This window comes from Homalodisca vitripennis, chromosome 2 (genome assembly GCF_021130785.1).
Source record: "Homalodisca vitripennis isolate AUS2020 chromosome 2, UT_GWSS_2.1, whole genome shotgun sequence".
Lineage (NCBI taxonomy): Eukaryota > Metazoa > Arthropoda > Insecta > Hemiptera > Cicadellidae > Homalodisca > Homalodisca vitripennis.
In genome coordinates, this window is record NC_060208.1 from 63,440,981 (window position 1) to 63,459,845 (window position 18,865).

Here is an 18,865-nt window from a genome sequence, read left to right on the forward strand (position 1 = left end):
AGCCGAGTACACCTGGTGTGAGGTGGCACTGTCTTTATCGGTCGATGCAGTCCGTTGTTATCAGTAGTTCCAGGATTGTAGCTTTCATAGTTACAACGTTGTCCGCCCTGCACTGCGCTCGTAACACGACGACCTGAGACACAAGTACCGTTACCGCGGAGGGCCTCGATGGTGCGGGATATTTCTTACGGCGAGCGTGAAAGTTGGTACTCCTGGTGATCAGCTGGAGTCGCCCCGCGCCGTCAGTTGTCAGTTGTCAATTGCCCGCAAGCCGCCCGCTCAGAAAGACACAGCGCGCATTAGTAGTTATGCGTCTGTGGCGCCGATACACCAGGTTATCCGATAGCGCAGACGACTTCAGGGCTCCCTCTTGATTGCCCACAACCCCTAAAGGACAAGAATGTCTTCCAACGCGATTTTCCGACAATATCTGGCAGCATGTTTAGGTTAGTTTTTACATGTGCATCTTTTAGATATATTATTGTTGTTTTGCAAACCTACATTTACTTGGCAAATTATATTATAATTTACTTTAAATATGCTTTCAGATTCGACAACAACAAACTTATTATTAATTTTATTTCACCCCACTTAAAATTTGTTTATTGTTATTATTTTGTTTGTAAACATGTTTTTTGATAGAATAGTTTATGTAGGTGTTATTGCATTGTAAATATTGAAAGGTTTTTCCCAAAATATTGATACCAATGTAAAACTAAACATTCCCCATTCAGTATAGTAATGTATGGATTTAATATATAAAATGCAATTTCTGAAAAATCTCATTACATTTTTACACCGTGAGTAAATAGTGTTTACTTACTTAGTTCACACATAGATGATTTAAGGTTAGGCTACTCTCTGATGTTTACTATGAGAATTTGAAATTAAATATTAATTACGCGATTTGTTTACGGCTGATAAATAATAATATTGGCATATCATGGACGCAAATATGAAATTGCCTGCAATGAGACTCAAGCGTGCATTATACGTCTTCACATTCCGAACAAAATAATGAACCAAATTCTGGCATAAACAAAATAAAACATTTATATCGTTTCGATTGTATTGGATTTCCAAAATTATGCAGCCACTTGATCAGTCCTTTAACTTTCAAATGTTGCATCTAATAACTTGGCTTCAGCCTAGGTCAGCTGTGAGACTATTATGGGAATAATGTAAAGAGACATGACCTTGTGAATGCATAAGTAATAGATAGTAGTCGTGCACCGTTCACGGATCAGATAAGGGCACAGGTGAGAGAGATGCTCTATTAAATGAGTAATGAAACAAATTTAATCTTCAAGAATTTTTTTATCAGTACATAAAGATGCGCTGTTTCATAATTACCGAAATGAGGTAGTAGAAAATCAAAGCACAATATTTCTCAAATACACAAAAAGCCCCTTCATTCAATCTATCAAAGACAGGGATGAAAAATGTAAACGCAAGATACCATGCTTCCATAGTTACAGTTGTATTTTATCTATATTAAATGGGGATTTCTCTTACTTTAAGTATTCTCTTAATAAGTATTTTGCCATTTGTATTATATAACAGGTTGTTATTTGTTTAATGTCACGACCACAACAAATCTGTTTAGAAATAAATACTTGTTTTATTGGAGTTTTAAACATTTACAAATTTGACATAATTATATTAAAAAAATTCAACATTTCCCAGGAGATATTCTATAATCAAACCTACTAACCAAATCACTATAAAATCTCCAACTGTCTCTTCAGTTTCAATTGTATTTTATAACCATAATTAAAGTTTAATAGCGCTCTATACTATTCCATTTCATTAGGTATCTATTAGATATTACTGATAGATATTTAAATTAGTTGTAGTCGTTTAAAAAATTATTTTAGGATCTGAAGTCAATTTATTATTTTAATTTAAAATTTCGCTTGTCTGAGTATTATGCAATAGCATTATAACGCCAAAAGTTTTGTAAAATATACTCAATGTTTAATGCAGTTGTAAGCAAAAACAATCGTCAGAAAAATACCGATGAGCAAAGCCTGTGTACCGTGTTATAAAGAAAGTAAAATTCATATATGACGATATTTTTGTATCAGCAGGCATCCGAATTTTCAAACGATCAAGTCAAACAGAAACTCGCTGTGCGTGTATTTGTTATAGGTAAAATCCAAATACGCATTATGATGATAATGTTTTTATTCAGAAACTCCGGTTTTCACCAAAAATGGCGTTTGCTAACGGACAGGTTATGGGCCGCTAAGCTGTAATACAAAGGGGTTGACCAAGGGACAGCTAAGCCAAGAGCTTCCTTAATGTAAGTACTGAAAGGCTCCAAACTCAAAAATGCTGAATCCCAATAACACTATCAGTTATCAACAACCATCGCAAAGTACCACTTATAGCTATCTCTAATAAATAGTAATCTGTAATCTTTACTTGTTCCTTTGTTCTTGGTAGGTTTCAAAATACCCTCCTTGCAGGAGGAGTATTATTGAGAAGTAACTAAAAATAGGAAACATATTTTGTGAATATTGTACTTTAACTTCGTCTTGTTTTGTAATATCATAACACGTCAAATGAAAGGTTTTAATGGGAAAATTATTTAAAATCGTTATTATTGAATTGTTTCTGCAAAAACTGGCTATTTATTTTAGGTGAAACACGATAACTCCAGTCCATATTTTAAGACAAATATCAAAATATTTCGTTCCAGCTCAAACAATTTTACTGGTAGATTTATTTTCATGTTTGCTCTTGATTCCCAACAATATCATCTATGATATAAAGAATGGGTGTGATCAAATTCTTATAATCAGTGCCATGGCAACGTTTTATATTTGCAAAATTGTAAATCTTGTTTTGTCTATTCATTATTTAAATATTTAAATAATTTTTGTTGTTGTTCAAATGCTAAATCTTTATTTGTCATCATAGACAGTGTTATTCTGAATAAAACAGAACAATAAGTGTGACAATATCTTTTTGAATACAGCGTGTTCCGTGTCGGAAAATAAAACTTTCGGAAATGTCAAAAAACTAAAAGGGTCTTGGTTTTCTATCTTTTAAAAATAGCTAACCTTGCACGAGACTTTTTTGAGTTTGCTGTATGTTTACTAAATTTAGATCTTTCTAAATTTTGTCCACAATTAAAATACAAATATTTCACAAAACTATTACACTATTTGATTAGGTCTCTATAAATCGCGTATATCCTTTGCTCCAAAATAGTAGCCTACACTAAATTACACTAGCCCAAACATAACGAAATATAACTAGTATTTATGCTAATTAAAAAATATATCTAAATATAAAACTGAAAATTTAGAAAGCAAATCGCATTCATGAAGTCGCACATTTGTTTGTAAACAAGAAAAAACACATTTGCAGAAGGAAACTAGCAGACAGCTGAGACTTGAAAATTAGTAAAGAAAATTGGTTTTGACTAAAGGCTAACATAGCTATTCTATTAGGTGATCACTATGTTCTATATTATGTGTAGTAATACAATAGTTCTAAAAAGAATTATAAAAGCGTAGATTAGCCAAGATATCGCACAGATAACTGGCTGCCCATCAAAAGGCTTCTACTACATTGAGATTATTCTGCAGATTACGTGCAGCGTTTGCTTTGAAAATTATATTGAGGGGGATAAAAACATTTTCCCTTCACGTTTCTTCTACAGGGTGTAACTGGAATACTCCGACAAACTTCAGGAGGTTGTTCCTAGGGTGAATACAAACCAAAAAGTTCCTATAAATGTATGTCCTAAAATGCATCGTTTTCCGTCTGTTTGTGTTTTTATATGAACATTTTTACAAAACAACCATTAAACGTAGAAAGTTAAAATTTTTCACACATGCTAATCTAGTAAAGATCGTCAAATAATGTAATGATTTATAGTCAACAAAATTCAAAACGGCGGCTTGTTAAAATCTTTGTTGACGAATTTCTTAAAAATTACTTCCTCTATAAAAAAATATACTAGAATTTTTTAAATTGGAAAAACTTGCAAATATGATATGTTACTAGGTTAAGAAAAATGCCACAACTTTTTATCTCTTGAGTTATTTCAATAAATGAGGTACCGTTTGTTGTAGAATAAAATTTATAAATTTTGTTCTGATAACTAAACCACCCCAAATTTCTATTTTTAGTGGTTATAAATTGTCGTGGATTGATCAAAAGTCCTTTTTATTATTTTACTGTCGGAAAGTCATTTTCGAGGGAAATGACTGAAAGTTTTGAAACATTATTACCTTACCTTAACTTAAAGCACGCTCATTATGTTTTCTATAGGTTCAGAATATTCACATAATTTGTTATCGATACTGAAAAGTGGGAGGCAGTAGTATTTTACTTACTTCCAAATAAACAAAAGTACCTCTGTGTTCTCTTGAGACATGAAACCTGATAGCAAACCTACGATCACTTGCCGCGTTTCGACGAAATGATATACCTGTCAAATCTCATATTATAGATACCGGTGCTCAGCAGACAAACATTATTTCTATTGAGCCGTTACTATTACGTCACAGAATACATTCTCAGACTAAAAGAGAGAATGTGTATTGCATACCTCATTATAAAACCTGAAATTAAATGTTTTAGTTAATAGCATTTAGCATCAGCTGAAAGAAACATTATGCAATCTTGTCAGAATTTTCCCCTGGCAAGTAAGAGATCCAGGTTTGAGAGCTAGTGTATGTAATGTAATGTAGTGTAATGTATATATATCCCAATAATACACAACCCAATTGTTTATTCAGATATAATTGTAAAAAAGTAATAATTTAAAAAATCTGATAAGCTTGCAATTAAAAAATGGAAATTAGCTTCCTATTTCACGATTTTGACGTGACAACGTCTTAAATTAGGTTGCGGCTCGGAGTCACTCATGAAAAAGTGTAACGCCCGGTAACGTTACGATGCCCGTCCAGTGGGTCCGCCGCACGGGATAAAGCAGATAACTATGTTTATTCGTGAAAATGTGGAGTGCTTAGATTCGTCATTTACAACAACTACAACAATAAAGGTAAATAATTGTACACTGATATTTCATTATCGTAAACTATGATTGATTGATTAATTGTTAGATTGACACAAAAGTTGAGAAACTGAGTTTATAGGTTATGTCATACTATTGACAAATGTTGATAGTGTTAAGTAAATTATTAGTTTAAATCACTCTGCAATCAATCGTAATTCAGTCGATTGAGAAGAAACAGCGCGTATTGCTAGTCAAACATTTAAAATAACAAAATATTCTACCGAGAAAAAGACGTTGTCACGTAAAATTTCGCCCGTAAAACCGACTTTACAGGCAACCATAATTTTTTTTGCATTTATTTTTATTTCTTTAAAGTGGATATAAACTTCTCTAATTGTTCATGATATTCTACTTATTTTATATATTATATGATATTTACTAATATATATGCAGTTAGTGACTCTTCATATAAAAAAATAACGTAAGCACAGCTCAAGATGTACATCTTTTAAAGTGTAATGTAAGAATTTAAACCCAATTTTAAAATAAGAACTTTCAATTATAATGACTGGTACCAGGGTTTCCCTTTATCCTTTATCATTCATCTCAGCTAAACAAACTCTTTATAATGAAGTACATCTTGAGCTAAGATTATGTTAAATTTTTATGCTGAACTTTTAAACCATCCTTTATTGGATATCAATAACCACTAACTGCCTTAAAAGCTATCTCTTAAGTCCAGTATTAATTTAATAAGTTTAGCTTTAATCAAGAATGTTAAAATATCTATGGAATAGGACCTACATTGCAAATGTTTCAAGCTTTAAACCGGCGTATTTTTGAACCTTTTGAGGTTGTATTTTGCGGCATTGTACTCTACTAAGAAAGACCTTTAATTTGATGTACTACTCGACCTATGCTCTATTTTAAGATTCCTTCTGACTCCTTGCAGACCATCCCCCTAACATAAGAAAAAAATTATAGTTATTTTAAAAAGTAGATTTATACATTCAGTAATGATGTACCAAGTTATATTGCTTAACTTGCACCTGTTCGGGAATTATCGAATCCGTGCGGGACTTTTTCACACCCTGTATATACAAACACACATACAAGTTTGGAAGCTTTGATCATAAACTTATACCGTAATTATATCAGTTAATCATAATAAACAGTCCGGTGCCGTCAATACTATGAGAGGGTCAAAACACAATTGACCTGCTTAACAATTATTGAGATAACCTATTGACTTGGCGATTGTGATGTCTAACTATTAAATACAAGGTATTGAAAAACTGAAATGCATTAATTATGATTTCAAGTCAGTTTACTTTGTGCCAGACCGGCGGCGTTTTTGCACTTACCGGTGGCAACACTGTCAGCACCAGCTGTTAGCCAGCTGATTGTTCTTTTCATGTCACTGAGATCGTCTGATGTGACTTGACTGTCCGATCGTCTCGTCATCTATATTCGTGCAGCACTACTGTCTTTGGGTACGTCATTCGCCCTGGCCTTGCGTCCCAGAACTTATTTATAAGGCATATAGACCCACTTCTACATAACCATGATCTGTCACTGAAACTCATATAAATCAAACCAACAATTAGAGTTCGATTATTCGGTGGAATAATGGGAAGGCTGTTTGTTCATTTTGAATCTGTTGCTAGAGTTTACATTCCATACCGATGTTCGGCTATGTTTTTATATTGGTTGTTGTTGATATTAATGTTGATGTTTTGATTGTTATTTACTACTCGTCATCCTCATTGACATTTGAGATTATTTATGCTAATCATAATACAAGTTTACGTTGTTTGCCTCCAAGATAAATCCTGAACAATTTTAAAATAAAATTACTTTTCTACATCAGAAAAATGGTAAAATAAAAATTCGCTTAACAATAATTACAACTGATTGAGTGTTAAACAACTATTTATAAGAACAATACACTTTCTGCACAAACCGAGTTTTTTTTTATCTCATTTAAGGCTCAGCGTCAGCTATGCTGGCTTCGAAGTGCACTGTTTTCTTTTTATTATTTTTAAAGTACAAAGTACATGATTGGACCTCACTGGGATTTTACCCGTGATTTCCGGTTAGAGAGCCGGACCTCCACGTTGGTAAATCTAGACACAACAACCGGAATGTTGAGCCTTTCAGTAGTTCTATGTTGACTCATGCGTGATCTGTTAAAATGGTTTTCGTGAGTTCAAATCACTTTGTTTGAACAAAAAGAGAGTTTGAAATGTTCTGGGGTTTCGTTAGACTCCCTATTCTAGTATATATGTTTTGTTGGTTTTGGAACTTCTCTATTAACTAATTAATTAAATTTCTACTAATTAATTAATAACCATTGTAAAGTGATTTTCATATTGTATTTACTATGTTTTGTTACAATTGTTGATAATGGATTCAAAAGAGAAGAAATTAAGTCAGTGTTAGACAAGATACGGAATTAAGTTGATAGGTTCCCCGTTGACCCGGAATCACTAATGATAAAGAAGACCATATCATTGCTTCTACTACAAAAACACTAATTCTACTACAGATGACAATGAGGAAGGATTTTGGATTTGCAACGTTAAAACCATAAACTGCCAATGTCCATATTCCGAATTAGTATGCAAAGAAGTTGCACAAGTTCCATTGAAGGTAGGAAACGCCAACAGAGCAAATGTGAAAAGACGGAAAGTTCATTGCATAGTGCTACAAGGAAGAAGGGTATAAAAACAAGTCCTTCCTGTGTAAAATGTACTAAACCAATGCGGATAAAGCGCGTGAAAATTGATTTTGAAGAGTGCTTGAAATCCGAAGCTGATTCAGATTAAGGACTAATTGTATACATTTTCTGAATAAGTCATTCATTTCCCCCGGTAACCCTACGTACTTTTTATACTCTTATTAAGCAGTAAATTTGGTAAACTAAACAAATGTATATAAAAAAATAAATGTTAATGTTTTCGTTAACAGCGAAGACATATTTTAAGTTTCCAGAAGAAATAATTATGAGTAATAGGTAGTTTTAAGTAAGCAAAATGAGAAATGTACCATTATAAACCAAAAGAAATATTTAAAATACATTCTCGATGTTACTTTACATTTTAACGTTACTTGCGTTCGTTTACATAGCATAGACTATATCCATTTAGATACATCATTAAAAATTTAAACGATCCCAATCAAGTTAAAGCTCGACTAAAATACTTCCTGGTGTCAAAGGCATTTTACTCTGTTGATGAGTTCATAATGGGCCGCTGGGATGAAAACATTAGAAATTAATGAAGTTATTCAAGAGTATTAACACATAACCCGGTTCTGATATAGATAAATGAAGACCGAATGACATCTTTATGACATACTGTGTTTATAAAAAATAGGCCTAACAATTTATGATGATTTTATTTTTAAGTTTCAATTTAAGTTTCAACTTAAATTCCATTTTATGACGCGTGCAATGCAATTGTAAAAATTGTTAATGCAATAAAGAATATTATTATTATTATTCTGACTGTATCTACACTTACTCATGTGTCTCCCTCTCTACATATACTGCTAAAAAAATTTAAATTAGCTATATTTAAGTAGGTAATGTATTTGTTTTAGTCGTCAATAACTACAGCGTTGTAATAATTTTTAAATCGCTTGTATGGTATCATCTTCATTTTCTAAATCAATTCAATAAAAACTGTTACTTTCGTACTCAAACTTTTAAGGAAAGAATGCAGGTAGAATAATTTAAAATCCGGCAAAAATACATCAAACACTGATAAACAACCTACATTATGTGTATTATCACAAATCACTTGGGGTGTCACAAGTTACCACTCCAGTACACTCTTTATGTACTTATACGTTTATAATTTTGATATATAGTGTAACGCGTACTACTTGTAGTTCTTGTTTCTCTGAGAATCTAAAAAATACTTAGCTTTAGGATCCCTCGTCGAAACAGTCGCACCGCAGCCAATATCAAGAAGTGAATTTGCGCAGTCTGCCGCCGATCCGGTTATAACTGGTTCGAACCGGAGGATCGCGCCGGCGGTCGCCGCGGGTAGGTCAAATAGCACATCGCGGAGAAATTATTAATAGTGCTCGTCTCTGTACGGACTCTCCGGATTTACCTACGAAAGGCTATTTCGGTGCTACGACAGCTCGCGCACAATTGCGCTGCGTTGGTCGATATACGCGAACTTGAAAATCACCCAAGTACAAATTAGATTAGCCATTCATTACAGCAGTACTAGCCTGGCAGAAAGATTGCACTGTCAGACCGTCCCGTCTGGCTGCAGCTACAGCTACTGCTTGTAAATCTTTACCGGGAAAACGTTTGAGCTCTTTTAGTCCCCGGTCTATAATTTTGTTTATGACATATTTAGTTAACTTTATTTTTGACTTACGCTATACTACGAAAGTGATGAATGTTAGTTAAAGTGATCAGGAGTATTCAACCCGATATATCCCACATCTGTACCTACCAATGAGAATACGCCGTCTTTAGGAATGTCGCTAAGAAATAATTTAAATGATTTAGAAACATTCCGATAAGCTTTGGGAGAGTTCACACAAAGATAATGTTTAGAAACTTCTTAGTCCCCTAAGTTTCTGGTGACACTGGAAAGTTTACGACTATTAGTGGGTATGAAGGCATATAGTTTGATAGCTCAATATGTATTTCAACTTCCTGCCTTTACAATGAAGATGCTCTTACTTTTGAAAGACACAGGGTTTTCCGTGATACTGAAAACATTAATTAATTTCTCACATTCACAAAATTTAAATAATTGTTAAGTGACACGTTACGCCATTTGTCACTATTAGTGATGGATGCCCTTACTCATTTTTCTTGTAAAGAACACGGTTATCTCAAATTCCAAATTAATTTGTTTATTATTTGTCCATTTTAAACGTAACACGTTTTCAAGCTTAAATCTGAAATAGAAGAATCCCAAAATTAACATATAAACGAATTCATTAAAATTTAATTGGTACTTGTAGTAATTTTATTGAGAATGTTATTAATTTTGCGTGTATCACTTCAAACGATTAGATAACGGCGCGACGCCCATAAGTGCCTTTCAACGGTAACACTCGAGAATTAGATAAGGTTATCTTTAATATCAGTCAATTAATCTCAATTGCTTTAATATGTCTTTAAAGTGAATACTGTTTTTGCGATAAGGCTTTAGTATTTTGGCCTGAAAATGAGGCTTGGAATGTGAAAGAGAGATTCTTTAATATTGTGTTTGTAGCTAGCAAAAACAGCACTAAAGTAAACTCAAATAGAGCTATTGGTTCAAGGAATTCAGGCCTCTAGCAGCAATTGAAAATAATTTAAAATTAGTTGTAGTCATTAATAAAATAAAATAATTTTGTCCCCAAAACGATAATAGTACTGGAAAATTAGATAGTTTGGAAATAAACAAATGTGTACTATGAGGAATGATGAGCTGAATTGTTTACAAACCATGACCTTGACCTGCAAATTCTATGTGAGTTCACTATATCTAAATGTCTTTGGTGGTTAGAATTAAGTGTTTTACATCTGATAGTTTTATCAGATTAAACACGTTATTTTACCATGTGTTGTACGATTTCATCTACAGCGATCTGGTCACCAAGAGCAGTTGTATACGATCAATAAATACATTTTAGCTTAGCCTTCCTGTTCGACATTACAGCAACCAAAACATTTTTAAAAAGGTGTGTATTGTAACAAATGTTGTTACTAATAAGCAATATTACACCACTTATTAGTTAAAATAATTTTATAATGAATTTTACAATTTTGCTTCTTTCTTTTATTTTATAATACAAAACCATTATACGTCAAAATATTCAGGATAAACGTTGTGACTAATATATATTTCAAAACGCCTCCTACGACTCAATTTCAAAATTATTTAAAAGAATAGGTACCATTGAATTATTTACTTAAATAACCCAGTCCTGTGTTAATTTGTAGTAAAATCTATTGACGTACAATATTACAGATATCATAACAAACTAATAATGCCTCTGATGTAAATTCCTTTGTATGAAAATTAATTTACTCTATGGATCTACTTGCCATAATTAATGAATATATTTAGTGAAACATGAGGTTGTTTTGTATTGTACGAAGGATGATTCCTTGGGAGAGGTTTATTTTTGCAGATCATGTTGTATTCGTATGGCTCTAGAAATTGATGTACCTGGAATAGATTTTAGGTCAAGTAATCTAATCGAACCTACACAGTTATGTTATTCCAGTAATTGAATCACATCTTCAAACTACACATCTGTTGACATTTTACTGACTGGTTCTAAAAGAGCGATTTTGAAAAGTGTTGAGAAACTGAGCGATGGGTGCTCAGAAAGTGCGATGGGTCCGTAGTTACCGGCTGCAGCTGAGTGACCTTGCCACCCAGCAGGTGGCGGGTGACCCGACCTACGTACCGTTCGCGTTCAAAGGCTAGCGGAAAACTACCAGACATTTCGCACCACATGTACGTAACAGGGTCATTGCATCCCACTGCTTCCTCGTGCCCCATATGTTCTCCCGCCGCCGTACCTCGTGGCTACGGCTACACCAAAGAACACGTTTCTGTTCTCATTTCATCTTTATTAAAATGTAATTGGTTCTTATAGACGTCGTGAACCTTCGGTCACCAATTCTCACACACTATTATATACTTTTACTTAATTTCCTCTGATTCATATCTTTGTAACGATCATATACAACAAAAATAATATCTCTCCTGGCTTGAGCCTTCACACACCACTATTCTTTTTCAGCTTATTAAAAGATTCATATTTTAAATTCATATATTTTCCAATCATGTGATTGAAATCCTGGACTCCGACATGATACTATAAAATACAATTAATAATGTATAGTTTACAGTTTACTCGTTGTTATTAATAATCTGAAATATAAAATAGTTTTCATGGATACATCTTATGCCTACTACGTTGACGATTACCAACCAAGATCACCATCGTTAATACGAACCAACAAGAACTTCCTTTTCGTTTGAATACTTGTATACAAATTTCAATGGAATACAAAGAGAATCCATTCCAATACCCAATAAAAGTTCATCAACTCAAATCCAGTACCAAGATCATGCCCGTGTTCTTTTTCTCGAGTATGTTTTATAAAACGAATTTCTTCAAAAATGTGATAAAACTTGTAGTTTGTTGTATCTAGCATCCTAAGCCGTGATGGAAGACGAGACCTAAATGCTTATAAGTGGGTCCCTCTTGTACACGGAGTCGCAAGACTGGCAGTTACGGAGATATACTATTCTGAGGGCATCAACAAATCACTTAAGTGACCCTTTGGAGCAGCACATTGACTCCGCCAATCACATCAATCAACAAAGTGATCGCGGATCACTTGACTGTAAGTGACCGTCGCAACATTTCCATGACAGTGTCCTTCACTGGGCTCTTGAGGCAATCATTGATGTACTCGTCCACTCCAGTACAAGAAATTAAATTACGGGATGGCGTACTACTTGATAAAGATAATTAATTACAGCCCTATTTCGTTATTGACCAAGTAATAAAAAGTAATTAAAATGCCTGCAAACAACTAAATTGATGTGTTTAACTAATTATGGTTTGAACTCAAATCGCGTAAGAATTTAAAAGTCGAACAGACGTAGAAATAAAAAAAACCTGCCCCTAATTCGTTTTAACGGCTAGTTAAAACAATAAACATATTTTCTGTTTGACACTGCAACGGATGAAGTTTATAAATTCTAGAGATATTATCGGTATATTAATATATTCTACCAATATTCCAAATAAATATTATAGCCTACAACAAAAACCATTAAACTCGACTGTCATAAAATGAGATCGAATGGGGTTTAAATTTACAAATTTAAACGTACCCCGCAATCCCCATTTAAGGTTGCGGTTTAAGTTCTCGTGTATCTTAAAAATTAAGAGTTTTAATCTTATAACAATTCATCCATGGATATTGGTTAATATATTTTTGTTTTTAAGTTCCAAAGTTAATGGTGGGGGGGATTGGGATACCTGGATCGATTATAACCATGCTGTAAAAATATATCTGTCAATTATTATGATTCACATGCATTGATCCAACATAATTTTGAATTCCGTTGCCATTAACCAACTAAAAATACCAGCCTCATTAAATTAAGTAATTCAAATAGTATATTTCGTATATCATTTCTTGCACGCTTATAATGGCTATGGTTCTGAAACTAAACTAGGGACAGAAATCGTTTCAAGAGCTGTTGTTGGGAGAGCAGTCCCCAAGTTTCAAATCGTCGAAGTCTTTATAACTGTGATCACTGCGTCCATAATTTGTACTTGTTTCTCCAAACAACAGCTCCATCTCTGACACTGTTTCCAATTTTTTGTTTCTACTGATTCTAAATGTACACACCTACTCCCGGTAACATACAACCTAATTATTTACTCACATATAATTGTTAAAAAAACAACTATCAACTGTATAAAATTATTGTGCTCATTAATAGAAAGATGTTCAAAAACAAAATGGACCGTATTTATTTTTGAAAATAGATACATTATTTAAACATAGGTATCTGTTAAATAAATTAGTAAAATACAACATAAATGTTTTGGTATTAAACTGTATATGATATAATATTTTTATATATATATATATATATATATACAGGGTGTATATTATGTCTGGAAACACCCAAATATATCCTTTAATAATTTAAATATAAATTTGAAACCTCTTACAATCGTGATAGAGATTGGGCATCTACTTTTTGGAACAATGTTTTGTTATGTCACACCAACGGGGGACGTCCTGCCGAGGGTATCGTGAATTATTCTTAATGGAAGCCTATACCTTGTGATACATAATTTTAAAGGTAATAGCTTACTGAATTGAATGCCCACAAACCGCATCTCAAAGGAATTATTCTATCAGAAAATAGAGCATTTTTAGTATTGAAAATTTACTGATGTTCAACAATGTAATTTTAACATTGTTCTTGCCACAAAATGTGTTTACACTAATTTTTTAGCATTTTTTAAATGTTCAATTAAAATAAAATAAACAATTTATTTTTAAGCTGGTTTCATTAGTACAAATTTACCAGTTTTTATTACAATGAATAAAACTTATGAGTCACTTTCTCTGATTACTTATGAATCTGTACTTGGTGTTTTCCAGTCAGCAGGAAGGTTTAAAGAGACAAAGGTCACTAGCCTATGAGAAACATTATTGTGTTATTAATCATCTGGTCTACAGGTTTCAGTTTGTTGAGCATGGAGCTTTCACTAGACAGGTCTAAGCTTGGGAATTACAAATGGACAAAGGTCATATCATTCCTGTCGAGTTAATCAGTGTCTCTGAAGCATTGCTGTCAACAAGTTATCTAATTACAGTAGTTCAGTTTTTATTTGGCATTTTAATGGAATTGCCTGAAAGAGAACGAATTACTCTGTTGATGATGCGAGGATATGGAGATCGTCAAAGATCTTATCGGGAAGTTTGTAATTTGTTTAATGACACTTTTCCCAGAAAGGAATACCATAAGTGTTTCAACAATATCAAAAACTATTGAGCGTTTTTGAAATGACAGGGAGTGTACGTAATCGGCCAAGTCGGGTAGGATACAATCTGCAACAGATGAAGAACATGCACTAGATGTTTTGCAAACATTTATTGAAGACCCACATACATCGCTCAGAAAATGCTGCACAGCAACATGATATGCACCCTATGTCTGTGAGTAAGATTTTGAAAATTAATAAATACAAACCATTTAAAGTTCATTTAGTCCAACAGTTAAGTGAGGATGATTACGACAGAAGAGTTGTGAGTTTTTTGAACTTGTGATGCGCAAATGTGATGACAATAGAGATTTTCTGACCAACATACTATTTTTGATGAGGCAACTTTTTTCCTAAATGGCAATGTTAACAGGGCACAATTGCCGTTACTGGGCTAGTGAAAACCCACATTGGATTACTGAGTCCCATTCACAGCAACCACAAAAACTGAACGTATGGTGTGGAATTTTAGGTAACAAAATTGTTGGACCCTTTTTCATCAATGGAAATTTAAATGCCGAACTTTACTACAATATGCTCCAAAATGAAATAATCCCAGCTATTCAAATTGCATCAGGAGAATACTTTTGATAATGTATGGTTTCAGCAGGAATGGTGCTCCACCCCATTATGGGAGACAGGTAAGAGAGTATTTGGATTTTAAGGTTTCCTCATAAATGGATTGGCCAAAGAGGAGAAATCGAATGGCCCTCCAAGATCTCCGGATTTGTCACCAATCGATTATTTCCTATGGGGTCATTTAAAATCCAATGTTTATAGAGAGAAAGCCTCATAATTTGGAAGACCTAAGAAACAGGATTATAGAAGAGATTGCTAACTGAAGAAATGTTAGGCAAACTCTGTCGAATCATTTTACACAAGATTGGCTCATTGTCAAACCGTAGAAAGAACACAGTTCGAACAATTGCTTTGACACCAAATGCAGGTAAAAACGTTTGTTGTAAGACTTTTCTAACAGCATACATTATTTTTTATTTGTAATAAGAAATCAATAAACATAAGTATTTCCATAATTGTACTGTATTAAAAAACTGGCAAATTTGTGCTAATAGAACCAGCTTAAAATGAAATTTTTGTTTTATTTTAATTGAACATTTAAAAAAATGCTAAAAAATTAGTGTAACACATTTTGTGGCAAGAACCATGTTAAAATTACATTATTGAACATCAGTAAATTTTCAATACTAAAAATGCTCTATTTTCTGATAGAATAATTTCCTTTGAGATGCGGTTTGTGGGCATTCAATTCAGTAAGCTATTACCTTTAAAAATTATGTAATCACAAGGTATAGGCTTCCATTAAGAATATTCACGATACCCTCGGCAGGACGTCCCCCGTTGGTGTGACATAACAAAACATTGTTCCAAAAAGTAGATGCCCAATCTCTATCACGATTGTAAGAGGTTTCAAATTTATATTTAAATTATTAAAGGATATATTTGGGTGTTTCCAGACATAATATACACCCTGTATATATATATATATATTTTTAATGTTATGCAAAAACATATATTTTGTTAATTTAATAGCAAACAAAAGTATCATGAACTATAGTTTTTCAGTTTCGTAATTTACATTGATATATATATATATATATATATATATATATTAAATAATTGAAAAAATTTTAGGTGGTTAATCGTGGAACATTTACGTTTATTTCAGTTAATTAAGTTCCAAAAGAATTTAATCATTACATTATGCCTGTTAAGTTAATAGAGGCGTATCTTAAAATATTGCAATTATATGGTTATATTTATGCAGGGAACTGATAATATAAAATTAAATAAAAAGATATATATTTATATATATATATATATATATATATATATATATATATATATATATATATATATATTATCAGAGAACTTTGCATATATAAAATGGAAAGTAACTTTCTATTTCAAAACTCCTGCCACGTATTTTTATTTCTATAAGGTGGATATAACCTTTTCTAAGCATTTGATCACGATTTTCTACTTATTTTATATATTATATAGTAACTGCTGATATTTATTGATTTTTCGTTTTTAAAAGGTTCTGTAATTGAATGATTTTTTCTATCTCGTTTTCATTACTAAGAACAAATACAATAAATATCACAAGCAACCTGTTAAAATGATTTCACCTGTATTATTATTACATCCACTGGCTTTAAATTTCATGATAATATTTATACATACTGTCAAATAACGTGGCTCAATATATATATATATATATATATATATATATATATATATATATATACGTTAAACTTTATAAATGGCAATGGTTACACAATACAAGTGTAATGGTAGCACATTCACCCGGCAAGTGAGAGATCCGGGTTCGACTCCCGACGGAGCAAGTACATTTTGCGATTCAATGTTTATTGAAATTATATATATATATATATATATATATATATATATGTGTGTGTGTGTGTGTGTGTGTGTGTGTGTGTGTGTGTGTGTGTGTGTGTGTGTGTGTGTGTGTGTGTGTGTGTGTGTGTGTGTGTGTGTGTGTGTGTGTGTGTGTGTGTGTGTGTGTGTGTGTGTGTGTGTGTGTGTGTGTGCGTGCGTGCGTGCGTGCGTGCGTGCGTGCGTGCGTGCGTGTTTGGTTTATATTGAGTATATAATAACAAGTAATTATTCGTAAATTGATTTTCTTGATTTAGATTTCAAATTATTAATATTTTAAAATAAAATTAATTTATTTTGTATCATGATTAGTAGTGTTTCATCATATATTTGTTACCTAAAATTAACATACAGTAGATTCAAGATTTATTCATGAACAGAAATAATTTAGTTACATCTATCAATTAGATGAATATATTTGCCTACTCGTATTACATATAATTGTACTTAAACGTAGGTGTTATACAAATATTATTTTTAAATGTTAATTTAATTACCAAACGTTATGCTAGTTTCAAAATAATTCGGTTATATGGAAATATGCCTTATTAATTTTGTTGTATGTATTCTGTATTTGTATTTATGTGTATATAAAACTGTCTTTGTAACTCCTTATATAATGATAAAATGTCTAAGCATGTTCTTGACTAGGTGGTATTCAATATATTTATTTACAGAGAAATAGATAGCAGAAATTAAGTATTAAATCGTTTAAATTAATAAACTATTATAAAACATAGAAATAGAATGTTCTGAATTGCAATATTACGTTTAGAAAAAACATTCCATTAATCTTAAATACTGTGCAATGAAGAAGGCACAACTAGCGGAGAATCAAGCAGCAAAACTCGAAGGTTTCAGGGACATTTTAAATATTCAACGAATATTTTTATCTTATAATCGGAATAATTGGGGAGGGAGAGGGAGGAATTCAAGAAACAAACATTTCCGGCAAACAAGCTGCGTTGCTTTGTATTCTCTTTCAGGTAACGGGTATAATAGTCACTGGCTGGCGTCTGGCAGTAGAAATGTCTTAAGTACTAAATCAAACATGACACCACGACGTGTCGCGTAAGGCCTACCACACACGGGTCGACCCGTTTGCAACCAGAGTTTAGAACTAGTTTCAAACGCAACGAGTTTGCAACCAAAATAAAACCCTGACTCCACACACGACGCGACTGGGTGTGGATCAGTTGGGCGATTCTCTGTGCGAACATGCGTATAGTGGTAATAGTAATGTTTACATTCACATTTTTTACTTGATAAATTTATCAATAATTGAATAGTTATTTGTTCGGAGTGTAACTTTATCGATCATGTCAAGTACTAGTGAGGATGAGGAAGACATAATTGCATGTTTTCTACGTCGTAGACACGAAGAATGCGCAGAAAATATTGGTGTCACCCATACATAGAGAAAAATGTAAGGTGCAGACTATTCGTAGCAGCTGAACAATTAAAAGAGACAGACAGAAAGTTTATAGCTTTCTACAGAATGGTCCAAAGAGTCATATGTGGAATTGGTGACGCTGGTTGCTCCATTTATACATAAGGTTGACACAAATATGAGGGAATTTGTGACTGCTGAAGAAAGAAAGAATACTCATAACTCTAAGGTATGTATTTATTGTCAAAATACAAAATTAGATATCAAGTAATTATTCCAGATTTTTGCACATAGAACTGGTTGGCGTCAATGTCCTGCGTAAATTGTGTGTAGTAATTACCAGCGGATGTTGGCGGCGCACTAATATTGCTGCCTGACTGGTGAGAGATTAGTGAAATGCTGGAATGTGGCGACGCTGGTGTGACATCTGATGTGCCTGATATTTCATCAATAAGAGTAAAAAACTTTTGCGTTTAAAATTGTTTGATTTGTGAATCACTGAGTTCTTCCAACTCTGGTAT

General features: G+C 32.8%; 1 protein-coding gene across 1 annotated transcript in view; it reads left to right on the forward strand.

The window, feature by feature from the left end:
- The first annotated feature begins 203 nt into the window (after positions 1-203).
- The window catches only part of LOC124354063 (facilitated trehalose transporter Tret1-like), a 51,554-nt gene continuing 32,892 nt past the window's right edge, over positions 204-18,865 (forward strand). Inside the window, exon 1 of the mRNA XM_046804239.1 lies at positions 204-446. Within this exon, the coding sequence (XP_046660195.1) occupies positions 401-446 (46 nt within the window). The 5' untranslated portion in view covers positions 204-400. The remainder of the gene's footprint in view (positions 447-18,865) is intronic.